Source organism: Vidua chalybeata, chromosome 1, assembly GCF_026979565.1.
Source record: "Vidua chalybeata isolate OUT-0048 chromosome 1, bVidCha1 merged haplotype, whole genome shotgun sequence".
Taxonomy (NCBI): domain Eukaryota; kingdom Metazoa; phylum Chordata; class Aves; order Passeriformes; family Viduidae; genus Vidua; species Vidua chalybeata.
The window spans coordinates 883,486-896,331 of record NC_071530.1 but is presented as its reverse complement, the minus strand read 5'-3'; the positions used below and the strand labels follow the sequence as shown (position 1 = coordinate 896,331).

At 52.5% G+C, this 12,846-nt stretch overlaps 1 protein-coding gene across 10 annotated transcripts in view; it reads left to right on the top strand.

The window, feature by feature from the left end:
* Nucleotides 1–12,846, top strand: part of MAP4 (microtubule associated protein 4) — a 148,839-nt gene that overhangs the window by 93,509 nt on the left and 42,484 nt on the right. For all 10 annotated transcript variants that reach the window (XM_053936453.1, XM_053936445.1, XM_053936469.1 and 7 more), the window contains one exon: nt 467–613. In XM_053936453.1, coding sequence (XP_053792428.1) covers nt 467–613 — 147 coding nt within the window. The remainder of the gene's footprint in view (nt 1–466; nt 614–12,846) is intronic.

Sequence of the window (12,846 nt, the reverse complement as noted above, 5' to 3'; positions counted from 1 at the left end):
CCTTGTAATTATGCCTTACAAATTAAAACTGGCTGTAATTATGCAGAGTGAGGAATGTTGTGGTGGCTGTGTGGATGTATTGTAAGTATAGATGAATACAAGATGATCAGCATTAGCCAGGGACTCCAGGCTGATAATGGAGTTCATTCTGGATTTGAATTCCCAGTGGGAAGCTGGGATAGTCTGAATTTGGCTGATTACAAAGAGGAAAAACCCCAAACAAACCTTCACCTTGTGCTTAAAAGCCCTGAAACAGCCCCTGCTTCGTGTTCTACCCCCACCTTGGCATGTGCCAGATATAAAAGTGCTGCTGAAATGGGATTGTGAAGGGATGAACCAACCATGTCTCATAAACCTCATTCCTGTTGAACACAAAATGAACCCCTTTGCAAGGGCTGGGGTTTAGCTGCAGGCTGCCTGTACTCCTGAGACCTGAAGCTTTCTGTTCCTGTCTTTCATGTTCCAGCTGAAGCAAATGGAGCACTAGAAAATAGAGACCTTCCAGAAAAATCTGCACCTGCTGAGGATGGTGAGACACAGAAGGAGGAGGCTGAGCACAACCACGTCCAACATGCAGAACCTCAGGAGGGGAAAACCCTGCAGGAGCCCACAGGTAGGATAGAAATCATAATATAAAGTATACTTCCATTTCCTCATGGAAACCTCCTGTGGGAATTCTTCACCTTCTGCTCCTGGCTGTGGGGCCACCTGGGCAAGCAGAAATGTCTTTGTGTGGCTCTCAGTGCTCCTGGTGCTGGGCTCACCCTTCCCCTCGGATCCCTGCCCTCTCCAAGGCTCTTTTCCCTCCACATTCAAACTAAAAGCCCAAATCCAAGTGCTCTGAGTGCTTTATCACTGGGACTGGCTCACAGCTGTGCTGGAGGATTGCAGAGCTCTCATCTCTCTGCCATCAGCACTGGCTTTTATTTTGGTGTTGCAAAGGACTGTTAATTCTCATGAGGATATTCCCAGGGAGGATCTCCTTCCCAGCCGAGCTGTGCAATTGCCAAAGGAAGATGTGATTTTCTCCTGCTCCACTGACCCAGCCTCCAGAGGGGTTGGTGCTGCTCACACTTGCTGTGGAGGAGGATTTGTGGGCCAGGGCTGAGTGACAAACAACTGCTGCTCTCCTCATGCCCTGAGGGATCCCCAGGGACACAGCAGGTGACCCTGGGACAGAGGCTCTGCCTCCCCCTGCTTCCTCCCTGGGTGCTGGGGAAACTTGGCTCTCTTGCCCCCATCTCTCTTCCCATCTTCCCACTAAACTTCTGTTTTCCCACTCTGGAAGGATGCCAGCTAGAGATATAAAAAGGCTCTCTCTGATCTTGTCTTGCTGAGACAAAATGGATCCTTAATGCATTTTTAAAAAGCAATGGCATCTCCTTGCAAGAACTGGTGCTTTTTGGTGGGGTAAGAGCCTGTGTTAGACTTGTGTTTAAATAGCACTGGTGGATGGATTTGGGGTAGATCACACAGGTGTTGGGGTAAATACCTACCCCAGCCCTCCTGAGGTGGCTCTGGTGTGGTTGCAGTGCTGGGAAATCCTGCACATCTGCCTGTAGGGCCTCTTTGAGAGGGCTGCAGCCACACAGAGAATATATTTATTATTTCTTTTATCAAGCAAATAGTGGCCTTGATGTTTGAGCAGGCTTCCTGTATTCCAGGTCTTCCCACTGCACAAGTCAGGCAAGCTCCCAAATCCAGGGACCATGGGTTTGGCAGAGCAAAACCTGCCCCAGTGCCTCTCACAGATGTGCCAGAGGAGCATCCTGTAGGTCTCCCACAGCAGAAGAGTCCTGAGCCCAGAGCAGACCCCTGTTCCACAGTGGAGCTTGGCTGTGGTGCTGGAGCATCCCCTCGCTTTAGGGTTCCTCACAAAAAGGCCACCAGTGTCCCCACGGAGCCTGTGGAGAGCTGCAGAGATCCCCCCCCGGAAAACTGGGATTTGGAAGGTGCCGTGGCGAAGAAAAAGAAAAAGAAACCAAAACAAAGGAGAAACCAGCTGCCAAGAGGGATGGAGTTCTGGGATGAGAATGGAACCTCCAGAGGTGCCAGGAGTGCTGCCTTTGGGGTGGAGTGGCAGAACCCAGCCGTGTGTCCCGGAACACCCCCAGGAAGCAGAGCTCTGGATGTGCCACAGGATGCTAAAATAACAACTGGGGGTCATATCCTGGAGGAGCAAAACACCTTCCCAGTGCCAGCCCCAGGACAGCAGGGCCCCAAACCCGGTGTGTTGGATGCCAGACCCAGGGAGGAGATGGAGACACAGGGAAGGAGAGGTGACAGCTGCATGCTGGGATCTAAGGGCAAAAGCAAAGAGGTTCCCTCAGAGCAGGTGGGCAAGACTGAGGTGGAGGAATCTGCTGCAGCCAAGGGACCCACCAAGGCCACCGAGAGAGATTTCCCCAATAAAAATGAGAAGAGGGAGGACAAGGAGTCAAAAGGTGCCGAGCTGAGGGTCAATCTGAGCAAAGCAGAAACTCCCTTACAGACCAGCCCTTCGGAATTGCCCCTTTCCCCTAAACACAAGGAGCCCCAAACCCCATCTCCAGGGCAGGAAGCACCCGCTGACTCCATCCATCAGCCTTCTCTGGAAACAGCAGCCAAGAAAAACTGGGAAAAAAGCAAAGGGCTTGAAAGGGAATCCCTCAAACAGCCTCACCTGGAGGCTGCAGCCTTGGAGGACAAGCTCCCTACAGAGCCAAAGGCAGCTGGAGAAAGTCAAAGAGGGTCAGAGGGAGGACTGAGGAGCCCAACAGCTCCTGGAGCTCCTCTTCCAGTTTCACCAAAAGCTGGGGAAGTTCCAGCTGGGCACGGCAGAGGGGCCCAGGGTGCTCCCAAACATCCCAGCCCTGGCCAGGCAGGGGGCAGCGGGGTGGCAGCAGATCCCCCAGATCCAAACCAAGGGAAAGGAGTCACAGCTTCTGAGCAGCAGGCTGGGAAAGATCCCAGTCTGACACACGGGATGGACAGGCCCAAAAAAAAGCGCGGCGAAGGGAAAGGCAAAAGAATGAAAAGCTGCTGGGAGCAGATGATGCTCTCGGAGGATGGAGGCAAATTCACTGAAGGAGGGAGGACAGATGAGGCTGGAAAGGAAACAGTTTATCCTGAAAATGGCCAGGCTGTTCCTGCCAGGGGACACCCATCAGGCAGTGCTGCACAGGCCTGTCCTGCAGACAAGCCCAAAAAAAGAGGCAGCGATGGAAGGAGCAAAAAAGGGGAAAGGAGCTTTTACCAGCAGCCTTTCCTTGAGAATAAGATGGACTCAGGGAGTTTTCCTGAGGGAGCTGATAAGGTGAAGGAGGGCAGTGATAAGGGCAGAGAGCAGGGCTGTCTCCCTGCTGGGGCCTTGCAGGAAAATGCAGCTAAAATGCAAAGGCCAATTGAGCTGGGACCAGAGAAAACAAAAGAAAATGTTGGGAAAGTTGAAACAGCTGATTTGGGAGCTGTAGACCAAGCTTTGCTGCTGGAGAAGAGCAGAGAGGGAGCCAAAAATCCTGCTCTGGCTGCCACCATCAGCCCCTCAGAACAGGTGGGTTTGGCTGGGAAAGGCAGGGAGGCCGGAGGTGCTGGGCTCAGCTCGGATGTGCCGGTGCTGGCAGAGAAACCCAGGAAGAGGAGCAGTGATGGGAGAAGGAAACAGCCTGAGAAAAGCCCCTCTGGGCAGGCAGCTGTCCTGGGGGCTGGGGGGGAAGGCAGGCAGGAGCAGGTGGCTGAAGGCAGGAAGGAAATGAGCTTGGCTAAGGAGAAGGGGTCTGGTTTGCAAAGAGACAGGCTGGAGGAGGAGCTGGGGAAGCCCAAAATCCAGGGTGGCACTGGGAGCTTCTCTGAGCAGCCAAATCTTTCAGGCCATAAAACAGAGACTTCAGAGCCAGAAATAAGGAAAGGAAACTTAGAAACTAAGGAAACTTGGCCTATGAATAAAGAGAAGGAAGCAGATAAATCCCAGCCTCTCCCAGAGCACGGGGCAGAGATGCACAGTCCCACCAGGGAACTGGGCATGGACAAGCCCAGGGGTCAAAGCAGAGATGGGAAAGGCAAGAAGGCTGAGCACAGTCCTGAGCTGCAGCCAGGTGACATCCCTGCAGTGGGACATGTTCAACAAACTCCATCTGAGAAGGGCCAAGAGAACTCCAGGACTCCAGAGGTGCTGCTGGGTCACCTGCCTGATCCTGCCAAGGTACAGGCTCCTGCTTTCCCTCTGGAGCCAGGGAAGTCACACACAGGTGGTGAGGAGAAACACAAAAAGGGGGAGCCTGACCCACAGCAGCCTTTTCTGCTGGAGCATAAAGCAGGAGCAGGGATGTTCCCTCCTGCTGGCCTGGAGATCAGGGACAAACCTGAGGCAGGAGGTGTCAGTCCTTGCAGCAGGAACAAAAATCCTATTCCAGAGCATCCAGCAGTGTCAGATCCCAGCCTGGCCCCAGTCACTGAGAGATCTAAAAAGAGGGGCTATGATGGAAGCAGTAAAAAGGCTAAAAATGCCTCCAGGCAGCCTGTTCCTCTAGAGGCAGAACCAGCCAGGAGTGAAGCACAGCCTGCTGTAGGATCTGGGCTGGAATGTGGGCTGGAAGACACAGATCTTGTCGATGAAAACAGAAACATTAAAAACTTTCCCACTGGCCCTCAAACACTTTGGAATAATAAAGGAAGTGACTTCAAATCCGTGTCTCAGACCCCAGCAAGTGGCCCTGGTGATGGGGGTGATGCTCCCTGTGGCCTCCCAAAGCAGGGAGAGGGGGGTGCAGGTACTGGGGGCCTTCCTCCTCCTCCTCCTCTGGAAGTAGTGGCAGAGAAAAGCAGCAGAGAGCTTGGACCTGGTGCTAAGAAGGAGATGCAGACCCAGAAATCTCATGAGCAGCCCAAAGAACCTGGAAAAGAGGTTTCCCAGAAAGATGGGAAGAGCAGAGAGGCTGGTTCCCAGGGTGGCCAGACCGAGGACAAAAGTCACCTCTGTCCTGTGGCAAAGGTGGATGATAAAGAAATAAAACCCACTGATAAAAAGCACAACACTGCCAAGGCTCCCTCAGAGCTTCCTCACGAGGCAGCAGATCCAAAACACAGAGCAGCCTCTGGAGCTGCTGAGGGGACAGGGGGACCAGAGGCCACCGTGTCCTGTCCAGAGAAGGGCACAGGGAGGTCCCCAGCCCCTGCAGGGACACCTGACAGCACAGGGAGCTGTTCCCCAGCCCCTGCAACCGTGTCCCAGGCTGTGCCAGGAGCTGGGAAGGACAGGAAGGATGGAGGGGCTGAGCAGGGCAGGGACACGAGGAGTGAGCAGAGCTCACCTCAGCACCAGGGCACTGAGCCTGAGGCTGCTGGGACAGCTGCCCAAACTACCCAAAAACAGCCCAAAGAGAACAAAAAAGGTCTCCCCTGGGCAGAGGAGGGCCCTGCTCTCCTGAAGGATGATCCTCCTTGTGCTGGGGAGGTTCTCCTGAAGGACGCTCCAGTGTCGAAGTCTGAGGTGGATAAACCTCAAGCCAAAACCAAAGAAAAGGAGTCTCAGGACACAAATAAAGAAAGAGAAAGTCAAGATACAACTAGAGAAAAGGGATCTCAAGACATATCCAAAGAGAATGAATCTCAAGAAGTAACTAAAGAAAAGGAGTCTCAGGACACAGCTAAAGAAAAGCAATCTCAAGAAATAACTAAAGAAAAGGAGTCTCAGGACACAACTAAACAAAAGGAATCTCAAGAAGTAACTAAACAAAAGGAATCTCAGGACACAACTAAACAAAAGGAATCTCAGGACACAACTAAAGAAAAGAAATCTCAAGAAGTAACTAAAGAAAAGGAACCTCAGGACACAACTAAACAAAAGGAATCTCAAGAAATAACTAAAGAAAAAGAATCTCAAGACACAGCCAGAGAAAAGGAATCTCAAGCCTCAGCTAAAGAGACAGAAGAAGAACATGAACAGAAAGCAGTGAAAGAGGCAAAGAAAGAGAGAGCGAAGGCAGCAGAGCAGCTCAAGGGCTACATGAGACCCACCAAGGCCCGAGGGGTGCCAGCCCTGGTGCCAGCCCTGGTGGCCAGAGCCGCGCCGCGGCGGCCGGACAGAGGTGTGTGTGTGTGCCCAGGGCCTGCTGCGTGTCCTGCCCTGGCATGAGCCCCAGTGGGCATCCCGGCGTGGCATGAGGGGTGCTGCCTGCTCTCAGGGGCTGCTGGGGCTGCTTGCCTGGCTCATGGTGCTCATTCCCAAAGCGGGGTGCTGGCAGCTCGCTGCGAGTGCCAGAGCTCTGCCCTGGGCTCCCCGTTGGGCCCGAGGTTTACGGATGCTGGGGAGTGTTTGGGTGCCAGTGGCCGTGAGCTGGGGTGTGACAGTGGTCCCTGAGCCTGCTCAGGGATGGAGGATGCCAGGGCAGGGAATGTTCTGGGTCCCTGCTGTTTGCAGGGTTTGGCTTTATCCCACCTCAACTGCATCCCCTTCTCCTCCTGCAGCTGGTTTGGCTTAAGCCTCCTTGAGCCTCTTCATCCACAAAATGTGTTTCCTTCTAGAATCAAAACCTTTTCCAAAGCAGCTCTAACAAAACAGTGGTGGGACTGATGGAAATTTTGGGACTTTATCCCTCTTAGGAGACTTTGGATGGGCTGGTCAGCATCCAGGGCTGGGCACCCTGGCTGTTCTCCAGGGAACAGGACCCTGAGCTCATAGGAAATGAGCTGGAATTCATCCCACAGAACTGAATCCAGTTCTTAGAAATTTTGAAATACGGCTAGAGATGAAATTACAAATATTCTTGTACTTGTGCTCGTTCTAAAGCTTCCTCAGAAAGAGTTGGCATCTCTGTGAACCCTGCTCTGCTGAGATGGGCCGGGAAGTTTGTCCCTGCCCTCAGGTGCTCTCCATTTTTGCCTTGTCATCAGGCATGGAAGTTTGTTGCTGCTCCTGTGGAGTTTCTTGCTGCCAGTTTGCATGATGCAGCCACTAACTCACCAGACCCCGAGCCCCAGAGTGCCTTAACATGCTGCTCAGGTTTTTGAGAGGTTTTGTAATTTTAATGAGTGTTGCATAACCTGAAGTAGTTCTATTTTAGTGGAAGTGGTGTTTTCTGCATGAACTTGTGCCTGCAGAAGTGATGCTCTTTGGTGCATGATGCAACAAAACAAAGGGAAAGCTGAAGGCAGCATCTTTTACAAAACCAACATTTCTTCCAAGACTTTCCATTATGTGCCAGGAGTTTTTGAAGGAAAAGCTCCTCCTGAATGTCTTGCACAGGTAACCATGCACGGATTGCAGGAGTCCTGGCTCAGAGTAGCACTGCAGCCTGTGAGTAAGTTGGCACAAACTTTGCACCTGGAAGTTGTCCTGATGTCAGTTTACTCAGGGCTTTGATAACCTTCCATTGCTTTCCTCCCTTCAACACTTTGTAGAGTCAACTGTTGGTTGGTTGGGGTTTTTAGGAGGAGCTCAGAATGCCCAGCTCTGAATTCCCCCAGAGGGTGCTGGGCCCTGCCCAAGCTCCCCAGGGAATGGGCACATTCCCAAGGCTGCCAGAGCTCCAGGAGCGTTTGGACAGCACTCTCAGGGATGCCCAGGCTGGGATTTTGGGGTGTCTGTGCAGAGCAGGAGTTGGATCAGTGATCCTTGTGGGTCCTTCCCAGCTCAGGAGCTTCCATGGCTCCATGGCTGAGCTTGTTTTGGAACTCTTGGTGCCGTGTTCCCACAGCAGCTAAAGGTGCTTTGCCATCCCAGAATCCCAGGATCATTAAGGTTAGAGTCCTGTGCCCAGTGCCCACCTTGTCCCCAGCCCAGAGCCCTGAGTGCCACCTCCAGGTGTTCCTGGGACACCTCCAGGGATGGGCACTCCAAACCTCCCTGGGCAGCCCCTGCCCACAAACCCAGACACATGGCTGAGGCTCTTTGTCTCCATTTCCATCCGTGCTGGCCCTTCATGGAGCAGCTGTTCCACGAGCTGCAGACGCCCCCAGGGCCTGGCTGGGTCCCTCAGCTGGCACAAGTGGTGTGGAAGTGCCTGGAGAGGGAATTCACACCTCAGTGGCACCGAGCTGAGCCCAGCAGTCAGGGGAGGGAAAGGTGCTGAGATCCCTGGCCAGGTGAGTGTGCTTGTTCACTGGCAGAGATCAGGGAATCGTTCAGGTTGGAGAAGCCCAGCCTTTAACCCCAGCACTGCCAGGGCCACCACTGACCCACATTTCCCCATGCCACATCCACACGTTTTTGACCATTTCCAGGGCTGGTGGTGGCAGCACTTCCCTGGGCAGGGCTGCAGGGATCCAGGGGATCTCTGTGGAAGTCCAGACATCCCATGGACTGTGTGTCCCCTCCACGTGCCTGTTTGTGCTCCTGTTCTGTAACAGTGGGATGCTCAGGGGGATTGTATCTTCAGCCACACCTTGGCCAACACCTCACCTGTGACTGTCAGGCAGGACTGGGAGGCTCCTACTCCACACCTGATATCCTCACAGCATCCTGGAATGGGCTGGGTTGGGAGGGACCTTAAGGAACACCCAGTGCCAGCCCTGCCATGGCAGGGACACCTCCCACTGTCCCAGGCTGCTCCAAGCCCTCTCCAGCCTGGCCTTGGGCACTGCCAGGGATCCAGGGGCAGCCCCAGCTGCTCTGGGAATTCCATCCCAGCCCCTCCCCACAATCCCAGTCAGGAATTCCTTCCCAATATCCCATCCATCCCCTCTGTGGCAGTGGGAAGCCATTCCCTGTGTCCTGTCCCTCCATCCCTTGCCCAAGTCCCTTTCCATCTTTCGTGTTTCTTTCCCCTGGTGGGCAGGCAGTGATTAACTCCCAGATTAAGGCATTTGGGAGGACCTCCTGCTGAAGTTCAGTGATGAAATCTCCTTAGCCAGGCTCCCTATGTCCTACACTGTGTGTTCCAGGATAACAAGATGCTTCCCTGAAAACATCAGCTCCTGTCTGTGCTGCTAAAATAGGTGCCAGCGTTGTGGTACAGCTCCCTCGGGAGCCATGGCAACTGTGATGCTGCAGATCTCTCTCTCTGACGGAAGCTGGATCCATCTCCTGGAAATTAGGCCTTGCACACTTCTGTAATTTTATTTTTTCTATTTTTGACTCTGCAGCTTAAGGAGCATTGGCTATAAGGCTGATTGTGCAATTCTTAAATTTAATCCCTTAGCCCTCTTTTAGGTTTATTTCAGCTTCTCATTGTTGTCATTGCCATTGGAAAAACTGCCCCAGAGCCTCCTGGAAAATTATTTTATACCTTTTAATGTCAGGAGGCAGCTGAGCTGACAACAGAAGCACAACAGGCATTATCAGCCTTTACAATATGACTGAACCTTTGTCTTGCCTCTTGTGTGAATTAAAACTCAATTTGGGAATTAGAGATGACAGTCAGGGTCCTAAATTCTGTACTTCCAAGGAAGTGCTGGGGAATGGTTAAGGGGAGAATGATGGAAAGTTTTCACTGGGCCAGGGTTGGGCTATTGGATTCTCATCTGCTGCTGACATCCCTCTTCCCTCTGCTCCTCAAGCTCTATTTCAAAGGGAGACTTGCAGAAGATTTTTTTTTTCAATGTGTCCTTGAAGAATAGTCGATTTAAAAAAAAAGAAATTAATTTGTTTCAGTGTTTGGGGGCTGTATCCTCTTATGGATTTTGATTTGCATAAGCTGTTCAGCCCAGGGCCAGCTCCACAGCTGAGTGCTCATTGCACAACCACCCTGTGGTGCAGACAGTCTGCTCCTGAATTCCTGCCCCAAATGGGGGCTGGAGTGCTCATCTCATGCCTGGATCCCTCTCGCCCTCCCATCCATCCTCATCCCTGTGGCTGCCTCCCGTCCCCAGCCCGTGCCAGGCTGTCGTGCTGCCCATTGCCACAGTCACCCTGTGGAATGCTGGGCAGATTTCTCAACAGTTTGTGTGCAAATCAAATCCATTTAAAAGCAAGAAATGCCCATCCCTGTCTAATGACAGGATTTGCTTTGCTTTTGCAGCCACAGTGAAGATCTTGCTGTAAATATTTTCTTTTCCTGCCTGGTTTCCATTATTTTAAGTGGGTCTAGCATTTGCCCAGTAACCTCTCAGTCATGTCATGTTTGTAGTTCTCCTGTGGGACCCCAAACTGTAATTAGGTTTGTCTGACAGGAATTCTTCAGCTGATGAACGTTGTGTTAATCAGGGCAGGGGCTGAAGGATGTGTAAGTGCAGCCAGTCATCCTGAGATCATCAGCACTAATGCAGTTGTGGTGCAGGAGCTGGTAATAACAGAGCTGCTCTAATAATGCTTTTGAAATGCTCAATGTCATCTTATTGCAGGCTGCTGATGAATTGAAGAGCTGTTAGCTATCCCGGGGGGGTGTGGGAGGGAGCTGAGCCCCACACAGTGTCACCAGGCAGTTCTCTGGCAGTGGCACACGGGTTTGAGAGGGGACCTCGGCCCTGGGCTGCTCCCCTGCCCTTGGCCCTGCTGTGCGTTTGGTTCAGCTTGAACAGAAGGTTCTGTGGAGGTGTTGCTTCTGTCCCTGGCTAAAAACTGAGCTGAGCTGAGCTGAGCTGAGCTGAGCTTACAGGATGTTTTTCCAGAGGTGCAGCTCTGCAGTGCAGGGTGCTCGGGGCCTCTGATCCCGAGAATCACAGAATCACAGGATCACAGAATCACAGGATGGATCACAAACAGAATCCCTGAATGGTTTGGGTTGGAAGGAACCTCAGACCTCATCCAGTGCCACCCCTGCCATGGCAGGGACACCTTCCACTGTCCCAGGCTGCTCCCAGCCCTGTCCAGCCTGGCCTTGGGCACTGCCAGGGATCCAGGGGCAGCCACAGCTGCTCTGGGCACCTCCCCACGCTCCCAGCCAGGAATTCCTGCCCAATATCCCATCTAAATCCCCCCTCCCTGTCCTGCCCCACCCCACAGCTCTGTGTTCTTTTGGGGTTGCCCAAAGCAGCTGATCCCATGCAGGTGCCCCTGGTTTTCCCCAGCTGGTTTCCCACCCTGCTGCACCAGTTCTGGTTCCTCTCCAGCTGGATGCAGCCGTGCCCAGCTCTCCCTTGGAGCTGGGCCTTGGCCAGCCTTCCTGAGGTTGATCTCCTTCCTTTATTTTACATTCCTGCTCATCCTTGACTCTCAGATTTTCAAGAAAAGCTGGGAGCGAAACAAATCCACTTCTGGCTGCAGAGTCTGCCAGGCTGAGGCTGCTGACCACATTTCCTTAGTGATGCTGTGTAACTTTCTGGGAAATCTGAATTCCAAACCTCTTTCCCTGGCTGATGTTGCCAGCCTGTGGCTTGTGCATCCTTTGGTGAACTTTGTGTTGCCTCTACTCGGTTCCACTATGAAATACCCCCACAAAAAGCAAATATTGAGTTGGAAACACTCTGAGTGTGTTTGATTTCTGGTTTTGGCTGATCTCTGATTTCTGATGTAAATTCTAAAGCAGGATTTGATCTGTAAATGACCCTTCCTATAAAACATGAGGCTGTGTTTAAGGTTTGTACAACTGCACACCTTTGCAATGTTAAGCTTATAGTGCAAGGTTCTGGTGGTCAGAATCCTAAATATTCCAGTTTTATCCTTCAGCCTGGGTTCTTGCAGCCTGTGGAAGAAGTGAAGCGTGAGTTGAGCAGGGGTGTCAGGCTGGTTCTGCAGTCCGTGTGTGTGAGCACATGGGGCAGGGGTGTGTAAACCCCAGGTTCCTGGGCACACAGAGCTCGTGGCTCTGCTCACTCTGATTGCTGTTCTTGGTAATAACTCTTAATTAGAGACCACACCAACCATGCTGGCACGGAGGAGCTCATCATCCTGGAAAGTGATGTTGCCTTAGAAACCAGTGCAAGAGGCTGCACAGAAATGATTGTGTTAGATTAAAGCAAAAAAAAAAAAAATCCCAGAGCATTAGCAGGGATAAGTAATAGCTTCGGGAGTGAAGCAAAAATAGAAGCACTAGGCTGATTCATCTGCTGAGGCTGGGAGGCTGCAGATTGGGTACCAGAGCTGACGTGGGATGTAGTGATCTCCGCCCGCTCCGGGGCCTGGCACAGCCCAGCTCCACCTGGAGCAGCCCAGGGAGGGCTCAGGCATCCTTTGGGATGGCTGCCCTGGGAAAGGGATCAGGGAAAGCATCCCAGTAGATCTGGGTGGCTGCAGAGGTTGGTGCTGGGACTGAGACTGTGCTGGGTGTGCTCAGCATCCCGGGCAGGCTGGTCCTGTCAGCTCCACCTGCAAGGTAGGACAGGGTTAAATGAGGATAAAAGGATGTGAACAGGCAAAATAGAGCCTTCCTCCTCGTGAACAGGCAAAATAGAGCCTTCCTCCTCGAGACCAGGCTCTCTCACCTCTGGGAGGGAGTGGGGACCCTCAGGCAGTGGGGGAAGCTCCACGTGCAGAGCTGGACCGAGGCTGATCTACAGGATCTTGTAATGGTGTCACTGCTCCTGCCTGGCATGAAAGGTGGTGGGGAGCCCAGAGGAGAGGGAAACCTCAGATTTGGTACTTGAAGAGTAGGAAATGTTCCTCCTTGTTGAGCTGAGGGTAAAAGCAGTGGTGGGGGCTCCTTTGAGGGTATCTGACTCTTCCTTCCAACCCAGCTCTGCTCCAGTGAGACCCTTACTTGAGTCACCTTCAAAACCTTCCCAATTCTGTATTCTGAACATCCTTCCACCCTTTCTGGCTCGTCTTCACTGACCAGTTTGCCTTTTAATTCTTCAGAGAATTTAAGGTTTATGGGAATCTAAAGGAACAAAAGGGAGCAAAGCTCTGGTGGGAGAGCTGCTGGTCACAGCGAGTGGCCATTCCTGGCCTTGCACAACCACTGTGGCACAGCTTCAGAGGCAGAATATTGATAAATGGAAATGAGAAGAAATGGACTGGGTAGAAGATAGAGGCCAGGGCACTGGAGCTGGGCA